This window comes from Anthonomus grandis, chromosome 6 (assembly GCF_022605725.1).
Source record: "Anthonomus grandis grandis chromosome 6, icAntGran1.3, whole genome shotgun sequence".
In the NCBI taxonomy this organism is placed as follows: Eukaryota; Metazoa; Arthropoda; class Insecta; order Coleoptera; family Curculionidae; genus Anthonomus; species Anthonomus grandis.
The window spans coordinates 27705390-27730986 of record NC_065551.1 but is presented as its reverse complement, the minus strand read 5'-3'; the positions used below and the strand labels follow the sequence as shown (position 1 = coordinate 27730986).

Sequence of the window (25597 nt, the reverse complement as noted above, 5' to 3'; positions counted from 1 at the left end):
TCAAACAAGAGTATGGACAACATTGCGCGAGAATCAATTTAATCCCTTTCACGTTCAACGTGTCCAAGCGCTACTGCCTGAAGACTTTCTCCGCAGAGTTCAGTTTTGTGAATGGTTCCTACAACAACATAAAAATGATCAACATTTTTCGAACAAAATTTTAGCCATGGACGAGGCAACATTCACGCGAAACGGAATTAACAATTTTCGAAATACGCATGTTTGGTCTGTTGATAATCCCCATGCAATTCGCAGAACTAATTTTTAACGCCGTTTTTCTGCTAATGTGTGGGCAGGAATTGTGAATGGGATACTTGTTGAACCATTTATCTTAGATCTCAGACCGTTTGACGGGCGATGTTTATTTGAACTTTTTGCAAAATAATATGCCTGTTCTGTTAGAAGACGTGCCACTGAATATCAGGCAAGCTATGTGGCTCCTGCAGGATGGAGCACCTGCCCATTTTAGACGAGAAGTGAGCGAATTTTTGGATATAAGTTACCCAAATCGGTGGATTGGCCGAAATGGACCAGTTGCATGGCCACCAAGGTCGCCAGACCTAAATCCATGTGACTTTTTTTTGTGGGGGTATATGAAAAGTTTAGTTTTCAAGACGCCTATCGACACACAAGAAGAACTAATAGCACGTATTGAGCAGGCTGCGGCAACAGTTAGACAAAAATCGATTTCTCTATTGCGTGCCGTTACGGAACAGTGGTTACGTCGAGCAAATCGTTGTGTTGAAGTTAATGGTGACAACTTTGAACAACTTATTTAAATTAAAGAGGACCGTATTGGACTCATTTTATAACATTCTGGCAATGTAATTTTTTTATTTTTCGGTTTTTTGAAAAAATTTTTATTTTAACGAGCTTATCAACTTAAAAATCACTCTGTATATTTCAAGCACTGACAGCATTATTTTGACATCACTGGGTGATATATATTTAAAGTATTATAAAATGGTATAAATAAAAATAATTAAAAAATAAAACGTTTTCAAAATATTCAAATTTCTGGTGTAGGTCATGCTCCTGGATATCCAAGAATATATCGGGACATCATAGAATATTTGTTACGCATATGATCATTCGATGAATATCAATGGAATTTTATTATGGAATTCAAAATCTAGTGCTAAAGCTATAGTTTTGAGAAAGATTTTTTAGATAATAAGAATCATGACATTCTTTCGATAGGCATTAATTTATCTGCAAAACTGTTTAAAGATTATCATGAGTTGTAAAAATCACAACAATAAAAATTTTGTTACTATAAAAATAAACGTTACTAATAATTGTAATTATAAAATGTGTACAGGACAACTTTTATTTGCTATTAAAAAAGAACCTTGATAAATAAAGCATAAACAAAAAAGGGCAACAAAAAAAAACAAAAAACAAGTATATTCCACAATTCAAGGCCATATCCAAAGCATGTATACGACAACATAGCTCATATTTTGCGTAGGCTTGTAATTCCAAAATCGTGATGCCCGCGTAAATCGGCTGATAATTGGGCTTTCGAATGTAATATGCCAATTTAAGGTGATCCTCTTGCAATTATCAAAAAAGTAACAGTAAATAAAACTACAGTCGTTCGTGACCCAGTTCGGTTTGAAATTGTATCACATTAATATGACCGGGTTTTTCTTTTCTTAAACGAATATCGACTGGTATAATTGGCACTTGGCACATATTAAATACTTAAATAAAATAACTTTAAATGTTAAACAACCAGGTATAAATTATTAGAAAAAATCACCAAATAAATCCGCTATTGTCTGTTTTTGCTTATTAGCTTGCTTTGCTCATCATAACAAGGTAATTATAGAAATAAGAAAAAAGCATTATAGAAACTACAAGAATCAAGCGACCAAGTTATGGTGTCTGGTAACTAATAACTCAATTTTGGATCAAAGTGCAATATTATATTTGTATGTACTGAAAACTCTAAGCTCCAATATCCCAGAAGATAACGAGGAAGAAACCTAAATAACTTCAAAACCCTGGAAAGCATCAACAATAACGTAAAGTTACTTAAATTTAAACATGAAATATTTGGAACAAAATTGAGATTGATACCTAAAGTTTGGAACATATAACTCTCAGCAAAAAATATAACCAATTCCATTTGCTTGTGAAACTTTGGTCATATAATCAACTGCCGAAAAGGAATCAGAAAGTACTTCAGCTACTTGTAGAAAATTAAAATATGACTTTAACTTGAAATGTAAGTAGGTACCTGAAACAAATAATAATTTAATTTATAAAGAAAAAGAAAATAATAAAAGTTCCATTATTAATGTCTAATTTATTTCTTAATCTTATTTTGATAAGATTTTCAACGAAAATGGTATTCTTAGAAGGTTCCAATAACAAACTTCTAATTATTAAAGTACCTATATAAAAACGAATATCTTAATTGCGTCTTTCTCAACTTCCTACTACGTGTCTAAGTCATCTGGTTCACTATCATTGGGTTTTTAAATATCATTATTTTATAACTTTACGTTGGACGGAAATATGTTTTTATAATAATTAAACTACGTTAAATTTAAATTTGAAGAAAGGGTAATTCTCGATGCAATTTTTAAAGTAAACTTACCTTAAAAATGGTAGCAGGCGAAAACTATTTTAGGAATTTTATTTAGTCAAATAATTATAAGCACAATTTTTCTAAATATTTTCGAAAAGGATCCCAAAACTACTAAAGTTTTTGACGTAAAATTTAATACTTAAACAAAATAACGATGCTAATGATTATTAATATTTTAATTATATATTTGTATTTCTGCTATTATATTAATAATTTAAAGCATAACAAATTTTGTCAAGTGCTTTAAATATCATTTAGATTTTTCTTAGAGAATTACCGTGTAATTTTGATCTCAGATTTTTCTAAAGAGTGCAATTAATTACGGACAAGTTAATAATTAGACCAGTGCAATTAAAATACATAGACCAATTGCAATTAATAAACATCAAAATAGTTTCGAATGAATTTAGTTATCTGGAGATTTTCATAAAAGAAAGATGATTTTATTATTTTATTATTTAATTTTATGTTTAACTTTATATTGTATATTATTTTACATGGTCAACTGGAAGTATATTCTATTTTCTTTTAAAACAAATGGCTGGTATATCCCTGTCATACCGCTCTTTGGAAATGCCTATATTAGTCTTCTTAGTGGGTTTCGAGGTAAGTAGGTTTAACAACTAGGAATATTTTTAGATAATTTTTGCTATAAAAAATATGGCACTTTATTACATTTGCACTTAATTTCCAACCAAGTTCCAAAAAAACAGCAATCAATTATTTAGTAGGAAATATTTTTTAAAAGATGTATTTTTTAATATTTCATATAATAGTCTTTCTTTCTAACCTGTTTTTACATGTCTTTATTGATTATATTCTTCTTGTATAAAAATTACAGTTTGAAGATTATTGTAATACTATACTCGCCGGCACAAAATTCCGCCACCCTGAAATATTGGCCAAGTTTGATGTTTTATAAATTTTTAATTTTTTATCAGATTCTCACGATTTTGCCAGTTTTTAGATACATTTGTTGTGATTTTTTAAAATAATTTTGTAAAGTAGCATTAGGCTATATTATTCAGGAGTAAAACAAACTGTTGTTTTTTCTCGTAATTTCAAAAGACCCTGTAGGAAAATAAAGGTGGATAATTCTGTTTACATACTGTTCCTTGTAATTTTTGATGTATTCTAAACATTTCGATTTTTGATTCATTCCATTATCTCATTTTTGCTGCGAGCTGCAAATTTTTTATTAAAACGCTGATTTGAAGCTTATTTTTAGATAATTAATGTCAAGTTTTCGGTTAAAAATTATCGACTTTGGCTAAGGACGCAATTAATGTGACATAAAGTTTGACAGTGTCACTATTATAATTTGTTGTGTGTCAATATGGTATTAACTCCAGCAGACGTGGGTAGAATTGTTGCGTTAATAGAGGATGGCCGTAGCAAAAGTTATGTCGCCCGTACTCTGAGATTTCCGCGGTCTACAGTTTGAGATGCCTGGAATAGGTATTTACAGACGGGAATTTTTACTAGACGACAAGGCTCTGGCAGAAGGAGAATGACCACTGCAGCTGATGATCACTTTGTCACCATTAGTTCTTTAAGAGATCGAAGATCTACTGCTGTGTGTCTAAAAAATGACTTGCGAATACTTCATGGAGTAAGTGTAAGTGAAAGAACGGTACGTAGAAGATTAGCAGAAGCTGAACTTTATTTACGAAGGCCAGCAAGATGTCCACAATTACTTCCTCGGCATCGACAACACCAACTGAGGTTTGCAAGATCGCATTTTGAGTGGACTCTAGAACAGTGGGCAAACGTACTATTCACAGATGAATCCAGGGTTTGTTTAAGGACGCAGGATGATCGTGAGCGGGTATACAGGCGTAAAAATGAAAGATATGCTAACTGCACCATTTCAGAACAAATCTCATATCATGGCGGTTCAGTCATGATTTGAGCGGGTATTTCTACCGAAGCACGCACCAATCTTGTATTTATTGAAAATGGAGCTCTAACCGCCCATCGTTACATTGAGGAAATCCTTCAAGAAGTTGTTGTCCCATTTGCTCCATTCATTGGGAACCAATTTACATTAATGCATGATAATGCTAGACCTCACGTTGCACATGTAGTGAGCGAATATCTGGATGAAGTTGGACTCCCAAGATTGGAATGGCCCGCATGTAGCCCGGATCTCAACCCAATAGAACATCTTTGGGATCAACTTAAAAGGGCCGTTCGTAGCCGTCCTGTACAACCACGAACCTTGCAAGACTTACGACTAGCGCTGATCGAAGAATATGAGGTTATTCCTCAAGAAAGAATAAGGAACCTTATTCATTCGATGCCGCGAAGACTGCAAGCTGTTATTGCTGCGAGAGAAGGAAATACACGCTATTAAATTTTTTTTTTTTAAATAATGATATCGCAGCAGAAATGAGATAATGGAATGAATCAAAAATCGAAATGTTTAGAATACATCAAAGATTACTAGGAACAGTATGTAAACAGAATTATCCACCTTAATTTTTCTACAGAGTCTTTTGAAATGACGGGAAAAAACAACAGTTTGTTTTACTCCTGTATAATATAGCCTAATCGAAAAATGTTACTTTACAAAATGATTTTAAAAAATCACAACAAATGTATCTAAAAACTGATGGCAAAATCTTGAGAATCTGATAAAAAATAAAAAATTTATAAAACATCAAACTTGGCCAATATTTCAGGGTGGCGGAATTTTGTGCCGGCGAGTGTAGTAATAAGACTGAAATGTTAAATTTGGTAACAATTTTTCATTGCAGTCATTTCATTTCATAGAAATAAATGGACTCATTACTTTTTCCTTTTTTTTCATAAAATTAATCTTTCCGAGATCAGCTAAAAATATAAAAAGCTGATTACATCATTTAATTCAACTGGAAGAAATATATAAGACAGGAATTGTATTGTAGTATTAGACAGAAAAATATTGATTTAATAATTGATAAAATATATCTTAGACAAAACATTTGTATTTAATTCTAAAGAACTTTGGTTCTTAGTTTTATTTTCAAAGCAAATTTTTTCCATATAATTAGTATCCAACATTATCAATATACATATACTTATATACAAAGAGAAATAAAATATAAATTTTCGAGAGTTTCATCATTACATATTATATATTACCAAGTAGGTTTTGAATTAGAGACAGTTGAAAATCGATTTTTTTCAACTTTAAGAGGCTATAGATCATTTTTTTATTCTTTTATTAAACACATATTAACAAGTTAAGGTAGGAATGTAAAAGTCATTTTATTCTATGACAAGAAGTTATGGCTCTGTACCCTCTTAAAGTTAAAAAAAAACAAATTTAACCGTCTCTAAAAGTATGACATGCATGACATTAAATTTTTTAGAATTTTATGAAAAATCTAAAAATCAAATAATACATAAAGTCCTTAATTAAAAAAATATAAATTTCCATGTGGTGACACTCCGTTAATAAGGTTTTATTGCTCTCTACCTATTTGAAATGGACTATAGCTAGAGGTATATAGTGTAATGAAAATTATCCTTGAGTTGTTCTTGTAAAAGTGAGAAATACACCAATTTAAGAGAAGTTAGTTTTAGGTCAAAAACAGATTTTAAAATAGTCATAACTTATATCATACATATACCACATATAATCTTTATATGTCGCCAAGCTAAGATTTTTATGCTTCTTTTAAGCTTATCGGTAGCAACATCTAGGTTTATATTTTTGCCAAATGTGGTAAAATTAAGGCGGAAATTATCGTTTCCGTCTTATTCTTAGAAAAGAATATTTTAAAGACATAATGGAACTGAAAGATCATCAATCATTTCAGTTATTTCTTGAAAAAAGTACATTATATAATGTGTCTCTAACAATATTATTTTATTTGTAACAATATCAACGTTTTTCTGTAAGTCACAAAAAAACTAAATTAATTGAAAACGATATGGAATGTATATACGAATGGATGAATATCCTCTTTGACTTATAAGATACTCTGTGTAGAAGTTATGAATGCCCAAACCTTGCTTCTTTATATAATTTAATATCTTGCTTCTTTATATAATTTAATATATACTACTATGCTGTAACAATATTAAGCCACGAATCGCTGCTGTACGTTGTTATTCCGGAATTATCTGGAAACGCATGGAAGGTTAGCGAATCTTCCGGAACCACGGTCTGCCGAGTATATAAGCAACCTGCATCAAATCAGTCAGAATATTGGAGCGACTTTAAAAATCGACATACATAATAGTAAATAGATACATTGTCAATAAAGGATTTTAGTAGACTTAAGTGATCGACATTAGTGTGTACGTATAAACTAAATCAGTTGGCTATTTTTACGCATTGAGTATTTTAACTTACACCTAACGAACAGTAAAAAACGATACAACACTATACATAACTGAATCTTCTATTTTAGTAAACCTAATCGCATTTGTAATATGGCTACATAAAAATATTGGTTTTCCTGCTACCTTGTGGTTTGGACAAGACTTTCTCTACTTTACAGCAGATGTCAATGAAGTCAAAACAGTGTTAAACCATCGTAATTGCCGAAACAAGGCTGTCCTTTACGAAAAATTTAAACTTCTTTTTGACAAAGCTATAATGTTTATTCCCCGTAAGTCGCTGTATGTGAAAAAATTATACAATATTACTTCTATTTTTTTTTTTTTGAGATGAGCTTTGGAAACCTCGTCGACAACACTATGCGCCAAATTACAAGCCGACTATTCTTAGGCACCAGTTGCCAGTATTCTATGAAAGAAGCTGTGAGATGGTCAAGGAATTAAGACAAAAGTCCAGTGTTCCTGATCTGTTTATATTTTTTGGTGGTCATACGTTTGTTAATTTTTTTTGTAAGTATATTTAATTGATGTGTAAGTCGTTACTCTAGCACTGCATTAAATAATAGAGTATTTGATTTAAGTTATTAATTGCAACTTTAACATTTCAAGCCTGCAGAATGACTTTATTAGAGTAATTTTTTTTCTGGTGGGTTCTTTTGAGGATCGGAAATAGTTACTTGGGGCCAAATCTGGAGAATACACTGGATCAAGCAATTGAAAATACAATTTGACTATCGTTTTTATCGATTGTGACATGGTGAAAGAGCAATTTGTTCTTTTGCATTTGAGGACTTACTTTTTTTTAATTAACTCTTGAATAATATTCACTGATTTTTTTTCTTTAGTAAGGCAATGACAGGGCCATTTGGTGTTTGATTTAGTACTTTTTGAATGGAGTGTTCTTTCATTTGTTTTTCCTAATTTCCTTAAAACATTTTTTAGTAACCAGCGTGGGAATTGAGCCAAATAAAGTGCTTTTAAACATGGAAAGGTTGGCTGAACTGTTGCAAGAGTAAGTAAGAAATTCTTTATAAATAGTGACATTAATTAATCAGTTATTTTTTTAAATTGTTTTAGGGCTCGCATTTTGGGTCACAGTCTGCAATTTAATCCTGCCCTTTCTGAAGGAGTGTGGCTTAAATTCCATCCTGATGGAAGAGCAATAAAAGGAGTTTTGAATGAAATAAATAAATATATTAACTTAACCACGGCACAAAGAAGACAACAGCACCAAGGTAAAGCAAATAGTATTTATATTATATAATATTTAAAACAATCTATATTATTTAAAAATGTGCTTTTTACACGATTGTGACAAATGGAAATTTTAGTGTTTTGTGTTTCTAGTGTGAGGTGCTAAATTAGATAAAGACTTTCCAATTTAATAAATTAAACACCTATTACTGAAATTTAGAATTTACAAAATAAAAAGAACATATTATGTATTTTAGTGATCTAAAAAAATACTCATATAAATGGTTCGGAACATTCATAGAATGATCATCTAATTCGTTATGGTCAGAATACACTTTTGAATGTGAAACATCATAACCTAGAATTTCCTAAATTTTAGAGGACAATTTAAACAAGGAAACGAGTCTCTTGGATCTTATGTTTACCCTGTTTGAGTCTGATCCATCGCGTAATGAAATAATACCCAGAGAGCTCTTTTTCTTTCTAGCTGCTGTAAGTATGATTATCTTTACCCAAGCATTACCTTTTTAATATATTAGAAAGCATATTAATAATAACTGCTTTATATTATATACTCTAGGCCACTGATACAACTGCATGTTCTCTTGCATTTATCATGACTCTTTTGGGAATGCATCCAGACGTGCAGGTAAGCAGTTCTTTGATAAATATTTCATGTTTAGAATTTACCAATATACCAATTCATTATAGGAGAAAGTGTTTAAAGAAGTACAACGAGAGCTGGGTTATGAGGAAATCACTTATGATGGCTTATCAAATTTAAAATATACAGAAGCAGTGATTTGCGAATCATTAAGAGTGCTTCCTGTAATACCGATAATAGGACGTATTTGTGATGGTGATCTTACACTTGGTAAGAAAATAAATTGTTAAATAAGTTATTAATGAATCTACTGTTATTTTTTAGGTACAAAAACACTTCCTGAAGGAACTTCGATCATGATAAGCGTCTTTCACGTTCACAGAGATCCAAAATTATGGCCAAATCCATTACAGTTTAATCCAGATAGATTTTTACCGGAAAATCAACATTTAATAAAACATGGTTCATTTTTACCTTTTTCATTAGGTTCTAGAGATTGTATTGGTAAGATACTTTTAAATATTATTGAAAGAAAATCTAACAAATTGTTCAAATTGGTAGGTAAACCTCAAGCCATGATTGCAATGAAAACCACTGTGGCCAATATTGTCAGAAATTTGAAAATAACCTCTAGTCATAAGTCTATTGAAGAATTTCAATTGGATTCCTTTATTGATATGAGAACAACCCATCAGTTGGATTGTCATTTTACTCCAAGAACATAATAGGAAATTTTTATTTGCAACTTATGGGTTATGAATTTAAATTAAATGTTCTATTTAAGCATATATGTATTTTTTCCTTAAGAAGAACATTAGGCATACAGGGTATCTCTAAAAAGTCACTGTTCATTTGTGGTTCCGCAAAAAAATAACTTAATTAGATTTGTTTTAAGAAATAATATTTTTCCTGTTTTCGGTTTACTTCCTGGTCTCCTTGGAGTTGTTGTAAATATTTAATAACTAAAATATTAATAACATTATAAATAATCAACAAATGACACGTGTCTTATAAAAAACCAAACTTTGCAAGCTACATCATTTAAAAATCATTAAAAGTTAATTATTATAATTATTTAATTAGCATTTGAGAGATTTTTTTTTTAATTTTACGTAAGGATAAGATAAAAGTGGAATTTTAGAAAAAAATTAAATGAAATTTTCCAGTTTCATTAGATTGGATTATAATTATAATAGCAAAAATAATTATATTTAATTTATAAAAAATAATTTATAGTTATTGTCAAGTATGTGTTTTTCAATAATTCATTTGTCAAATTATAAAGTGTTCTAAAGACAACTTATTATTAGACATTTTGGAAAATTATGGCATGGACTAAATTACATGCAGTCTTCTTTAGACATAGAGGGAAAATTCAACAATGTTCTATAAAGTTTCTTTTATAAATTCATACTGTAGGGGTGAACCAAAACGTATGTGACCAATCCAAGAAAATAATTCATACCCTTAACATTTTGTATATCATATTAATGCATAAAATGCCCGATTACAGCTGACCGATCCTAAAAAACATAAATATGTATTTTTATGGATTTGTTTATTACGCAAATTTAACATTTTCAACCTACTATTCATTGTACTAAAAGTCAAAAAATTGACACAACAGTCGCCACCAGACATAATTCATTTTCGACGTCTATGTTACCATCTGCGATTTACGTTGTATGGGACGAAAATATTAGGTCTAAGTTGATAAACAAATTTAAGTTTTTACGAGTAGGCTTTAATAAAAAAGCGATTATAATTTAAAATAATGTCTCTTGATTTACAGACTATAACTGAGTTTTGCTTTCATGAAGAACTAGCGCATGTACTTTGGAAACATCCTATATACTTTTCAAATTAGTGTTCATATTCCTACATGCTGGTACATTCTGGTTAAAAGAATAATCATTTAAAAAATCAGTGTAATTAAAATTTTTAAAATCCAAGATCCATTTTAAGAATTTCGGTTTCATTAACTAAGGTAACATCACTACATACCAAAATATCCAACAACGTGTTAGAACGATAGTTCGAGTAGGCAAATTAGCCTGTTGAAATAAATTATAGTTTTCAAAAAAAAATCAAAAGTGGATTTGATTTGGAAACCCAAGTATCCTATAAATTAGAATTTAGATCTTTTCCAAAACAAACGATATTAAACTTAGACAAAACCTCCGCTAAAATATCCTCTAGCACCTCTTATATTAGAGCTATACATCACACATTTGATTAATAGCCAGATATGTTCGAGTTAAGCATTATAAGGTGAATTCAACACCAAAACCGAGAACTTAATCATTTTTAATAAAAAATCCCACACCTTGTTTTGTATCCCTTTCTCTTCTTACAAAGTTATAGCCCTTATAATCTGAAAACTAGGATCAGCCAGCTCAGGACTTAGTTATGTTTCTGAAATGACTCAAAAATCAAAAGAATGTTCTACGATCATCTCCGAGAAAAAAACAAAATTCTTATTCAAAGAGCGAACATTCAGGTGGTCGAAATAAATGTGCATTACCACTCTTCATAATTTTCGAACAACAAAGCTTTACTACGGATTTAAGACTTAATTGCATACTTTGATAAGTAAATTACCGTGTATGTTTTCTTTTGCACAAAAGATAAAATTTAAACAATAATTCATGAGTATGTATGAAAAACCTTAACCAAGTTAGTCTAATAAAAAGTGGTATAATATATTATCTAAGTAATATGAATGCATTTCCTAAAGTAGAGCTTATTCGATAGAAATACAATATCCTAATAATCATAATTAGAATAAAATCTTATATCAGAAACATGTTATACATACATACATTAAAAAAAAACTACTAATATAATTTCTGGCAACAATGAACAAAAAAAAACAGAAATACTTTACACTACTGTACTGATCTGTTAATATAAATGGTATAATGTCGTACCAAGCCTATAAATTCTAGCAGACAAGTTTAATTTTCTTCTTTAATTTTTAGTCCCATCTGGATATAATTCCACCTGCTGACCATGTATTATTTTTTTTTTATGTTTTCTTAGCATTAAGCACGCGTAGTGTTTCTTGTCAAATCTTCAAAAATGGCGTAATTCTATTTTTTTAAAGCTTTTTCGTTATTAAAAACTTTATTACGCTCCCAATTCTGGACAAATGTTACCAAGATGGGCCTTCATTTGGCAATACTCGGATTTTGGCCAATAAGAGGAACGCAGTCAAGGCTGATGAGATAAGCAGCAGAAACTTTAAACGTTGACTTTATAAAGCCAGGAATCACTTCAACTGTATCTTCATTTTCTTCTAATTCGACAAAGAAAAATGTATTTTTTATGAGCTTATTTACCAATGTCTAGGGCCTCAATTTTTGTGGAAAAATCATGCACGGAACCTTTTATGCCCGCCAAAGTACTTGACAAGTTATTCAAATTATCTTCAATGAGTTTAAATCGAGCGTCGAATTCTGGCCTTAACTAGTTAATAAAGTTTAAACAAACTCTTTATATTAATTTTTGGGTAGAACTTCACCGACAGTACTAGAGACGCTTCTTGTTTTAGTGCCAATCATTCTGTATGTTAATATCGACTTAGTAGGACTATATACTGTGTAGGTGACAGCACTTCGTTATAAAGTAATAAATTATTTAAATAACTTGTTTTAATTTTAAATTTTGACAAATCATAAATAATGCCACTAAAAAGGGTATGATTTCTATCAGAATATTTACTTCTAAAATTTAAGATAAACCTGAAACACTTCTAAACGTGTTATCTCATCATACCGTCAACTTATACAATCGCTATTGTAAAATTTAAAAAATTTGTAAATAACAAATTTTCCGAGTGAATAGGCAACCCGCGATTGGTAAGATAACCTGCGAGATCCCCTGACATAACACCGCTTGATTTTTTGGCATGGAGGCGTTTCCTCAAATATGTGGCAAACTGTAGGACATACGAAACCGAAGAGAAGCTGAGACACCCTGTTATGGAATTTGTTAACAGAATTACCCCAGAAATGATCAGAAAATTCTGTGAAACAGTAATGAGATGATGTATATTGTGTGTTCGAAAAAAGGTGGCTTCTTTGAACACCCACCTTAACCCTAAAATGTTAGTTGCTCGTTAACAGTGTTGTATGATCAATAATGATTTAAAGTAATAATTAATAGAAGCATATAATAAAAAATACGCCCACCGTAAAAATGTTATTATTGTATATTTTATAACAAACAAAATATAAAGAACTTTTAAAAAACGCACTTTTTTCTTTTTTTTTTCCTGTTCAAACTGTAATTTATTTTTTAATTATTTATAATCTTTTAAGGATACAAACAGGTAAACCTACAACAGTATCCACATCAAAATGTATACTAAGTTAACTAAAAACTAAGAAATACTAACTAAAAAACCAAAAAAATTCATCAAGAAAATTTTACCTACTTTGGTTGGTTACTACCTTAACTTATATAAACATATAAAAAATAAATGTTTTCTTAAACTTAAATATCTAAATCTCTGACAGAAGGGCGCTTTTAATTGTTTGCTTCAGTTTTATTTCAGACAGGTTAAAAAAATCCAAATCTAAATCAGAATATAAAACATTGGCCTCACGCATCATCCTTATTATAGGAGAATTTTGAGCATGCAAAGTGTGTCTAAATGGGACCTTGAACAAATGGTTTACCCTAAATGCTCTCGGCGCTATATTAAATGAGATTTTGCTTAACAAATGAGGAGACTCTACTTTACCTGTTAATATTTTATAAAGAAACATAATATCAGATAAAATCCTTCGATCCTGAAGAGTTAAAATATTATAATGATTTCTCACAGATGCTATACTAGTAAGCTGAAGCTGGTTACCATATTTGAATAAAAATGACTTCAAAAACCTTTTTTGTACCCTTTCGATTGCGTCTTTATAAATTTGATAATAAGCAAGCAAAATTAAGTTTGCTGTGTACATAAGCATAATAGAGTGTTAAGTATGTATTTGGTTTTGAAAATAAGTTAGATTGTCTATTTATGAAGCCCAACATTTTAAAACTCTTTGAAATCTATATGTTTTTCAAATGTAAGTTTATTGTCAAGTGTCAAGCCCAGATCTCTAACCTCGTTTTCTCTATTTAAGGCACTGTTACCAATTCTGTAATTGTATTGAATTGGATTTTTATTTCTAGTGAAACTGATAACGTTACATTTATTTGAATTTATAAACAAGTTATTTTTAAGACAGTATTCATGAAATTGATGAAGTCCTTTTGCAGCAATTCACAATCGTGCGGAATTTTAATTTGTTTGTAAATTTTTAAGTCATCGGCGAATCCAAGAACCATAGAGTTTGAAAAACAAAGTTTTACATTATCAAGATAAATAAGAAAGAGCAGAGGTCCTAGATGGGATCCTTGCGGTACCCCAGAGGTAACTTTTATATTCATAGATTCAGCCTCATTTATCAATACAGAAAAAGTACGACCTCTTAAATAGGATTCGCACCAGTCCAGAAAAATGCCATCCACACCGACTCTTTTTAATTTATATTTCATTATGGTATGATCAATTTTGTCAAAAGCTTTACTAAAATCGGTGTAGATAGCATCCACCTGAACTCAGCTATCCATGTTTTCTCTAATGTATTCCGTATATTCAAGAAGGTTAGATTCAATGGATTTATTTGATAGAAATCCATGTTGCTCAGAAATTAGTAAACGTTTGACAACATTAAAAATATATTTATAAATTATTTTTTCAAAAACCTTGGCAAAAATATAAAGCTTACTTATTGGTCAATAATTGTTAATTACGTTTTTTTCATTTTTTTTAAATATTGGAATGACATATGAACGTTTCCATTTATCCGGAAAAACACCGCACAACAGTGATTGATTAAAAATTAAGGTCAGGGGAGGGGCGAGACCCATTGCACAACTCTTAACAAAAAAGGATGGAAAATTATCTGGGCCTGCGCCCTTTTTTGGGATCAAGTGTTTTTAATGCTTCGAGAGTTTCAGATTCAGAAAGATAAATAGAATGTAAAAAATTGTTATTAGTATTTAAATCATCGCTATTATCGTATACCAAAAACACTCTCAAAAAACTCCGCAAACATGTTAGAGATATCTTGATTGTTCGAGGACTCCCTATCCATATATTTCATTTTAGCTGGGATACCTGAGCCTTTTTTATTTATAGAAACCATTTTCCAGAATTTTTTACTATCATGCGGAATATCAATTCAAAAATCAGGTAATGTAAATGACAGAATATTTATAGGCAGTTGATAGAGTAACTTCAATTGTTAACGGTTTCAAATATCCCCATATAGATCATTTTAAATAAGACACATTAAATACATTAGAAAAACTCCTTTGTGATTTGTATTTTGTAGTCTCTTTTCAATATTAACATTAAACGACGGTATAGGTCGTTCAAATTTCTAAGATCCTAGAAAAAATTAAAACTCCAATAAAACTGCTTATTACAAGTAATTATTTATTGGGTGATGTAACTGAACAGCAATAATCAATAAATATTAAATTTAAGGCACCAGTTTTACATGTTACAATATTCTCCCTACATTACAAAAAAGCGTAAAAACAGATCCGCCCTATTTTATGAATAATTATTATTATTTGACCGTGAATAATTTCGTTGTTAACCCTAATAAATCAAACAATTTAAGATATGATGATGGTTCAGTCATTAAACGGTATTACAAAGCACGTCATATTTTAATATCTGTAGGCACTTATATCATAATAACTGCAATAATTATTTTTTTAGTACAAAAATCAAACATAATTACTGTAACATATAAAACAAAATGTAATGTGGCCCGAACGAAAGTATAAATATATATTGTTAAATTATTAATGTAATAAAATAAAAACTATAAGTCTGGTAAGACTGGTAAAACTTTAAAAAATCAGCACGAAATCCTATCACATGAAGCATAACTAAGTATATAACTTAACCATAGTCCAAAAGTGACTGATTTTTAAAGTACTTTGTTTACTATATTATCTCTTGACCACCCTGTAGAACTATTACATTATTAATGCTCTAAAATAATATCACTTATTAAATGTGTCCTTAATTTGAATAGTAAAAAAGTCGCTTATTGGCTGCATGCCCAAAAACTAAAATTGAGTTTTCTATAAATTTTCAAAAAAAAAAAAACAAAAAATAAACTCTTTAAAAATATTACAACTTGATACAAAAAAAAAGAAAATAAGGACTTAAAAAAAACGAATCAATAAAATCTATATCAAACAAAACTGTTTCGTTATGTTTCATTAAATATTCTTAAGTTAATGTATCCTTAAACCCAAAAGCTATAATAATTTAAACTGATTTGTTATGTAAATTAACTCTGTTTTTTGCAGAGATTTTTTTATCTAATTCCATAATATTATTAAAAAAAAAAGACTAAGGCTAACTTACTATTTACAGAAAAATATACAATTAAAAAAGCTGGGTTCGTCTCATACGGAAAATTGCATAGTTGTATTCTCGTTGACCGAAGAGGACTTTTTTAATGGTTGGGGAGACATCTGAAATGAAAAAAAATACGGATTAAATATTTATATAACAGGTTTCTTTTTTAAAATTAAAATGCCTTACAAGTATTACGAGGCTGACTTAGAAACAGAAAATAGTTGTATTACACCAAAAAGTTGAGAAGCAAATTGACATTTCTTCTAAACGTCTTGACATAAAAAGAGGTACTGTAAATAAAATTGTTAAGCGTTATTTATAACGAGGAACTGTAGAATCTGCACTTAAAAGTTAATCCAGGATTCCAGAAGAGACCCAAAAAAAAACTGCCGATGATAATAAGGAACTTAAGGAGGAATTCTCAAGCGTTAAAACTTTTGACACACTGTTATACGTCGCCTTATAATGGGAAATCTTTATGGTCGGCGTGCGGTTAAAAAACCGGCATAGAACGTAGCCGATCGATAGTTCTAGCCTGGACACTTATCCCCGCTTCCATCGTTACCTCACAACAGAAGCCGAAATTATGCGAGGCGACGACCGCATCGCGATGGCAAAAATTCCGCGCTGGGGCACATATTTTGCGTTGATTCGAAATCATATTTTACTGCAGTTATTATTGTAGTTTATAGTAAGATTACGCATTTAAAATTTTAAACTACCAAACTATTTTGATACTAGCTTTGAGTTTTAAAAAGAATAAAAATTCGGTATTTAAATTAGGTGGGTAAATTAACAATTTTATTTTTAACTTACAATCTTAATTTTATTTAGAATAATGCCTACCTCTTGCTGCATTCCTGTTTAAGCTCAGAAAAAATGAAAATGGATTTTAATTTTTTTTTTTGGTTTTTTTTTAATTATCTTCGGAATCATTCAAATTTTCGATTTTTTAAATAAGCAACAAAAATTTGGCGTAGATACCTACCTAATTTTGTTTTCGGCATTAACATTTTTACGAAAAAGTAATACAGCAATGCAAAAACTTTCTCATAGCAACCAAGATAACCCACAAAAGTGTCAATAATAAGTTTTTGAAAATTTGCTTTTTTTTTCAATAATTTTCAAAACCACATAAAATATAATATATATATTTTTTTATATGGCATATTCTTTTACAAGTAAACAATGTGCAACTTTGGGGTAAATTATCCATTTTCGTATTTTGAGGGTAGACGAATTTGAAACACCGTTTATGTATATTTTTCCAATAAAATAAATAATAAAAAATATTTAAAACATTTATCATATACCTAAAAATACGTTATAAAAAAAATATATTATCTTGTAAAATGTAAAATTTTACAAGATAATATACATATTATATGATAATACACTGTACGGCGTGCGCCACCAAATCTCGGCTTCAATTTTGACGCCACGAAACCAGTGTCACGGCTAGAACTCTCGATCGGCTACGCATAGAAGGGCCAGGATATATACGAAGGCCTCTTGGTCAAAGATTCGACACAAAGTATTTGATTCCAACAGTCAAACATGGTGGAGGAAATGTCATGGTGTGGGGGTGTTTTAGGCGATATGGGACTGGTCCACTAGTCAGGATTGATGGGCGTATGAATGCTTAAAAGTATGTTGACATAATGGAGAGTAACCTGTTACCATATGAAGAAGATCTGTCATTGTTATGGATTTTCTAACAGGATAATGATCCTAAACACACTTCCAGACTAGTTAAGAATTGGCATTTAAAGGAGAAAAAATTCGAGTATTGGATTGGCCTTCCCAATCACCCGATTCAAAGCCTATAGAGAATCTTTGGCAGCACTTAGACAAAGAAACATCAAAAGCCGAGAAGATCTATGGATAGTTTTGCAGAAAGGTTGGAGTCAAATTTTAATCGGTTATTGCAAGAACCTAATTGACTCAAAGGGAAGGCGATGCCAAGCAGTCATTAAGGCTAAGGGATGGCCAACTAAATATTAACTAAAAAAGATTTATTGAATGAATAGTAGTTTTTTGCCTTATAATTTTAAAATGTTTCCCTACTATTGATTAAAAAAATGTATTTAATAAAAAAAATCTACAAAATATATCTGAGCGTATATTATTTTCTTTACTGTATGCTTTATTGCCTTCCGTCGCTTAATACAAAAATGTAATTTAGTTTAAAAAAATCATAATGGTGTGAAAAATATTAAAGATTTATAAATATTTCTATGCTTTTGTTCGCCACTGTATCTGTTGTTTTGTTTTTTTTTTTATTCTTTTACGATTACTATTTCCATCTTTTTACGTAGCGATATACAGGGTGTCCCAAAAATCGACGATTAAACTTAAAGGGGAGAAGGGGGAGGTCATTTTAAATTAAAATAACTATATATGTTGTTATCCAATTGTTGACAGTAAAAAGTTATTTAATATTTTGTACTTTTTATTAAAATTGAATGCTGGCAACAATAAAAAAGTTATGCAAAATAAACGGATTATTCTACTGATTTGTTTTTAGTCATGTTTAATTCTTAGGAGTGTCCTTTTAATTTTAAAATAGTTTCAAAAACTCTGTTCTCTTCTAGTCAAGAAAAATATGATCTTAAAAACAAGTTTTGTTTTCAAAAAATATGAATATTTTTTTTTAATGGATGCTGATTCAATGAAAATAACCTTTAAAAAACTGACCCGTCCTTAGAAAATCTTGAGAAATTAATGTACAACTCGCCCATATCGAAATGGCCTTTGAGATACGGGAAGGAAGACAGAAAAACCAACGGTCTAAAATGGGCTTTCGAGGATTTTGCCAGTGCGCACCCAAATTTCACTGCCCATTTCGATATTTCCGAGCTGTAGTTACATAACATAATTAAAGACTTGAATACAGATTTGTCTTACCCAATTTCTAATGGAAAATACTTTATTTGTACCATTGCCACATTTTTTCAAAAATACAAGAAATTGTAATAATATTTTTTTTATTTAATTATTAATAAGGTATTAACTACATTAAATGTTCAAAATGTCGGCCGCCTACCCTTACACATAATCTACATCGTCGAATGAAATTTGTTTTTAACCGTTGGAATTTCCGCTGGTTGTTATTGATCACTCTGATCGCTTCTTCTATTATAAGACTATAATTCTTTAAAATAACCCCACAAAAAGAAGTCCCATGGGTTAAGGTCGGGGGACCGCGGTGGCCAGCGGATAGTCCCATCTCTGCCAATCCAACGATTTGGAAACTGTTGGTTGATATAAACTCTCACTACTCGAGCGTAGTGTGGAGGAGCTCCATCATGCTGCAGCCACATGGTTCGACGTGTTTCTAAGGATACGTCTTCTAGTAAGACATTTAAATGATTTTGCAAAAAATTGAGGTAGCTTTCGCCATTGAGTCATCTTGGTAATTCAAAAGGGCAATTAAATTACCCTCAATTATTCCAGCCCACATGTTTATTCCAAATTGATGTTGGAAACGGGAAGCGCGCACAATTCTAGGGTTAACATATTCCCAATGATGTAAATTGTGAATATTAAATATTCCTATTCTTTGAAACAATGATTCGTCGCTCCACAAAATTCTTTGGAAAAACTGAGGGTCGGTTCTGTTGCGACGTAACATATCCCTGCAAAATCGTACTCTTGTGGCGTAGTCTCCGGGTAACAATGCTTGCACCCGTTGCACATGATATGGATGTAACAGAGATCTTCTCAAAATGCGATGCACCGATGAAGATGATAATCCCAAACGCCTTGCTATACGACGAATACTAATGGTCGGATTTTCTGCTACCATATTTATTATCTCATCTTCACCAATATCAACTCTAGGCCTTCCTTCTCTGGGCAAATGCTGGCCAGGAATTTGACCATTCACGTATATCCTATGAACATTTTGAAACATTCTGTAATCAGGATAATGTGCTCTGTTAGGAAATCGTGCCCTATACTCTCTAGCAGCAGCCCGAGCATTACCGTCACAAAACCCGTAGACATAATGCATTTCTGCATATTCCTGTGGTGCATAAGGCATCTTTAATAGTTGAACTAACAAATAAAAAAGTAGGTACTTATTAATCGCAAAGCTCGAAATGTAATAGCCCAGTATGGAGGAAAGCGTACCTAAGACTGATTTGAAACATACCAAATCGTTTGTTATTTTTATCTCAACAAAAAAGGGCAATTCAAAATATTCAAAATATTTTTAAACTGAACTTTAACGTTCACCTTAAATTTAATAAATGGGTAAATGGTAAATATAGGTAGAAAAGTTTATAAAGAACCGGCTGCTCAATATGCGCACAAACCCATTTTTCAACACAAAATCGATAGAAAATCCGGTGGCAGAGAGAAAAGACGACCGCAATATATTTTCTCTCGCTTCTTATTAAAGAAGCCGCAAGAACAAATCAGCCGCCGTACTTCGTTTCTTTGTACCTGCCGGGGATTTAAAGCCTATGACGTAGCCTGAAGGCCTACTCAGTGTCGTCTCGTACGGGAAGTGAGTTAATCGTGTTATAAGGCATTTAAAATCTGTTGTGTGTTTTTTTTAAGGTATAATAGTGAAATAGACTATAGTTTTTTTAATTAGACTCCGATTTTTATTATAAAAGGTAAGTAAAATTGGTTTAAATTTTCAATTGTCTAATAATTTAAAAAAATAAATGAAAATTAGTTACTGTTAAAAATTATATTATTTAAAATATACTTTGATTTTAAGTGACAAAATAATAGGTATTTAACTTGTAGGTAAATATGTACAGCCTAGAGTGTGCATGTGTATATTAATTTTTTTACTTTTTAATTTTTTTTTAGATGTCACCTAAGAAAGTAGGCAAACAAGGACAAATAATTCACAGCCAAGGGAGAGAGATTATTTTTAACGTGGCAGCTTTTATGAAAAAAGAAGCATAGCAAGGAATTACTATTTCTTTGAAAAATGTTAGGTAAGTGAACAATGTAAATTCATATTTTATTGTAGGACGTACAATAATAGTATATAAATATTTTAGACAACGTACGTTAGCTGCCACTCGAGTATCCCAGTCAACTTACAAAAGAGTGGTCCAAGGGTCAGAAGATATAGAAAATATACCTTCCTGTTCCTTTATCAGTCCAAAGAAAAAAAGGTTAAGAAAATGGGTATTAAATTATTGTAATTATATTATTTAATTATATTGTAATTATATTAATTAGTAAATAAAATTTGGACAACTGTTTAGAATTGGGTGGCAAGCAGAAATTCCACTTTTAAATTGGCGGATGTCGAAACTTTGACAACGCAGAAATTTGCGGAAATTTCGATGAGTGGATAAATATTTGCAACCATATAGACAACATAGAAAAACAATATTTCGAAAGCCATCACCTTTTTGATGAAGCATTGGATTCTTTAAAATTTACAGTAAATACAGGCTCATCTGATGAAGAGATCGAATGGTCTTCATCGGATGAATCTGATTTAGGTTGTAATACACAATCTGATAGTGAATAAAAATATATAATATGTAAAATAATGAAATAAAACTTTAAGCTTATACCAATTTGTTTCTTTATACAAGTCGTTTAAAATACCTAATCCTTAAAAAAAAATGCGAATAAAGAATAATTTTCAGCTACCTATTTGAAGTCCTGTTTTAAAAATAATTAGCGAACTGCATCCTCCTGTGAGTAAAACTATTTTTTATTAGATTTTTTATGGGCACATCACAATGCTAAAAAATATAATTTTAATTAATCTACATTTTTTTAAACGAATCTCGGAGCAATTAAATTTAAATATATGCATTCTTAATTGGTATTTCAACTAAATCAAATGCACTTATAATATCGCTAGCTATACCTACTAAAAATCTAGGGCTATTTAAACTCTAGTACAAATAGATATTAATAATTTTAACAAGTGTGCCGCCTCCACTGTCTTCCGACCTCGACATAGTCATCTGACCCGATCGATAGAATAACGAGATGCGCGGATTTTGCCGCCTGTTGATGTCACCGGTTCTTTATAAACTTTTCTAACTATACCTACCTTAATAATATTGGTAATGAATAAAAACCTTTAAAAGTTTTTGTGATTTTTAAAAGAATTGGCAGTGGTACAAGTAAAGTATTTCCATTAGAAATTGGGCAAAACAAATCTGTTTTTATTATTTATTATTATGTTAAGAATCTACAATAATTTCTTAAGATTTTCTAAGGGCGGGTCAGTTTTTTAAAGGGTAATTTCTTTTTATCACCATCCATTAAAAAAACTTACTGAGATTTTTTGAAATCAAAACTTGTTTTTAAACATTTTTTTTTGGACTAGAAGACATTAGAGTTTTTGAAACTATTTTAAAATTAAAAGGACATCCCTAAGAATTAAACATAACCAAAAATAAAACAGTAGTTTACCGCGTTTATTTTGCATAACTCTTTTATTGTTCGCAGTATTCGATTTTAATAAAAAATACAAAAAGGTGAATAACTTTTTACCCATCAATATTTTGATAACCACATATATAGATATTTAGATTCTAAATGACCTCCTCCTTCCCCTCCTTAAGTTTGATAGTCGACTTCTGGGACACCCTGTATAAACATAAAGGTAACTATAGGCAATATAAACAGAAATTATCGAAATTGATTGTATTATATTATCCTTTTTTAATATAGTGCTGGAATGAATAGTCACTCACTTTTAAAAAAATAACCAAACAAAAAAAATGAGAATATGAATTTTGGCAAAACTATACAGAGACAAACCAGTGTGCGCTGTAGCGTATCGATTTAAATAAGGTGCAAAAATTTATAAATTACGTGAAAACCTAAAACTCGACAACGATAAATTCCGCAACAAGTGTTAAATTAAATTTGGCAATAATATAATAATGTTTACCCAATTAAGTTGTTGCCTCGACGCTCCCTTGCCAATATCCGAATGCCTATGGATCGAAGCGGTGGTGGTGTAGACGTCTAATCGATCCTTTTTTGACGCACTGGGAACATCATTCGCTTCCACTCCCGGCTCCCGCAGGACAACATTAATGTCCTCCTGTCGAACGCTCTCGAAAATCGGCGATTTTTTAGGTGACGAGGAAATTATATCCGGGTTCGCAGGTGAAGTTATGTACACGCTTGTGGTGTAAATTGGCTTTTTTGTGGAGATTTCCGAAGATGACCTACATAGATAAAACAAAATAAAATATTGGAAAATATCTCAAGTATTTTTTTATTCAGCATTTGACAGTCTAAAGTATCAGGAAATACTACTTCTAAATATTACCTGTTTAAGTTCAAACTCAACGTTGGAGAATTTCTACTAACGTTCTCTGACACTTTAATCTCCAAGGATTTTCGACTGCTGTAAAGTGTATTCTGACTATTCCGCAAAGCCACCACTTCGTGCATTTTGCTATCTTTTTTAGTCTCTCCCTCCTTTTCGATCGTTTTTGCATCATCTTTTATTTGTACGGTTTTTTCTACCTTAAAATAATTTTTTACAATTAATTTTAGAGGCGTATTAAGAGTAATCTAGTCAATGAAGAGTTTTGGTTTTTGTTCACAAATATAAATATTTTATCCACATTATGAAAGCATTAATGAAAACCTTGGTAAAGATGAATAGTACAAGACTATCTTAAATAGAAAAATTACAGAATACGTAAAGGTGTTTATTAGACACATACTTGCAAACGTATTTATTAATATGTCACATATTAAAACCAGAAGATAAATTTAAAAAAAGTATCTTGAATTAGAGATTGATAAATACTCGTATATTTTGTAGTAAAATGATATAGTTGAAGGAAGAAGTAGTCCATTCTATTAGTGAGATCAATGGGAAACTTAGTATTTCGGTCATCCTCCCCTAAATTTATTTAAGAACTATTAATCTAACATGTTTCGGACATATAACATGTCCATCATCAGGGATAACAAATTAAGGGGTTCTGTCAATTCATCTTGCAGTTCAAGTGCCTCAGAGAAGGTTAAAAGGTTAAAACGAATAAAAATGGTATATTAAAATATATGTGAATGGGACAAAACTGGGATTTACAAAAACTTAAAAGTAACATATTTAAAGCAATACAAGTTTGTCCTTCACAAGTTTTGTCACATTTATTTTAATATGCCATTCGTTAATATAATTCGTTAATATACCATTCGCCAATATTCGTTTTAATCTTTTAACCTTTTAAAATGATATAATTAAAAGTTGTTGGCGCGTACTCTACTTTTAACAGTCTACTGGGGCAAAATGATGTTTAAGGTTAAAGAAATAGTCCATTTCTTGTACTGCAGTTATGAGCAGGTAAATAATATAGGCCTAAAGTTTATTATGTACCTCAAAACGAAGTTTGTTTAAAAAAAAAAAGATTCTCAAACTAATAGTCTATACTCAGAAATAGATTCAAGGAGAGTCGATAATTGCCACATTTTCGGTTGCTGTTTGGACCAAAAAATTTTAGGACCGGATAACTATAGAATAGATTATCTAAAACATTTAGATAATCTAAATTCTTTTTAATAATTCATATCTGTTACATTACAATAAGCTCAAAACACTTTGTTAAAATTTAAATTAGCTACTGTGATAAGATAGTTGCAATGTTCTTTTATAGTTCGAAGAATCTATGCAACGTAAAGAGCTGTATGAGCTTTAAATCAGGTAATTGGTCGGGAAACTCAATGACTATTACTAAACAATAAATTTTTGTAAATGGACCAGTGTATTGTCCAAAAAGACTTGCACTTAGTATAATATAATTGAAATAATGTACATTTCAATTTGCATTTTATTATTAACAAAAACATTAAAAGATTCTCGAATTTAAAAGCATTAGACTTTTATCATATTATGTGATTATTTAATGGTTATAAGTACTTTACATTAGATTTTTTTCTAAATTTACTAATGAGCATAATAAATATACGAGATAAATCCATAAAAATAGTAGTAATAATAATAACCAAGTGATAAATCTACTCATGCAAAAAAATAGATATACCAGGTGTTCTGCCCTACAACACAAAATTTCCCTATGTAAGTTCAATGTGTTTTTATATTGTCTTTATAGCTCATAGGGTATATAATGATAATTTTATCTGTTTAGTTAGTGATGTATATCGCACATCAAATAAACTTCAATGCACGTCATCTGTAGTAAAATATACTGCAAACGAAAAATATATTATTATGTGTCAATAATTACTCTACTTAAATACATATTTACGTTAGACAGTTTTAGGAAGAAACAATTTTCGATTGCAAGTTGAGAGTTTATGACAAAAAGCTAATAAACCTCGACAAATCACTGATTTCCGTCATTCAATAACATTAGAATCCAGGGGCGGTAAATTTAAATTTATATAATCAGTTCAATGTGCTGAAAATGTATATGATTGGCAAAAAAATTACGTCGATGTTTATTTATTA

General features: G+C 30.5%; 2 protein-coding genes across 3 annotated transcripts in view; one reads left to right on the top strand and one right to left on the bottom strand.

The window, feature by feature from the left end:
• The first annotated feature begins 3006 nt into the window (after positions 1-3006).
• On the top strand, positions 3007-9517 carry LOC126737842 (probable cytochrome P450 4d14). Its single transcript, XM_050442902.1, has 10 exons — positions 3007-3205; positions 7003-7203; positions 7262-7441; positions 7874-7943; positions 8009-8166; positions 8505-8617; positions 8706-8774; positions 8837-8999; positions 9054-9233; positions 9291-9517. Exons 1-10 carry the CDS (start codon positions 3037-3039, stop codon positions 9452-9454), a joined length of 1467 nt encoding a protein of 488 aa, XP_050298859.1. The 5' UTR covers positions 3007-3036; the 3' UTR covers positions 9455-9517.
• Positions 9518-15199: 5682 nt separating this feature from the next.
• The window catches only part of LOC126737263 (ubiquitin carboxyl-terminal hydrolase 31), a 46796-nt gene continuing 36398 nt past the window's right edge, over positions 15200-25597 (bottom strand). The window contains exons 9-11 of one of the 2 annotated variants that reach the window (XM_050442079.1): positions 23444-23643; positions 23057-23339; positions 15200-16280 (exon numbers count right to left, since the gene is read on the bottom strand). In XM_050442079.1, coding sequence (XP_050298036.1) covers positions 16212-16280; positions 23057-23339; positions 23444-23643 — 552 coding nt within the window. In that variant the 3' untranslated portion in view covers positions 15200-16211. Of the gene's footprint in view, positions 16281-23056; positions 23340-23443; positions 23644-25597 lie in introns of those variants that run through there. The other variant, XM_050442080.1, reaches the window with a different exon arrangement.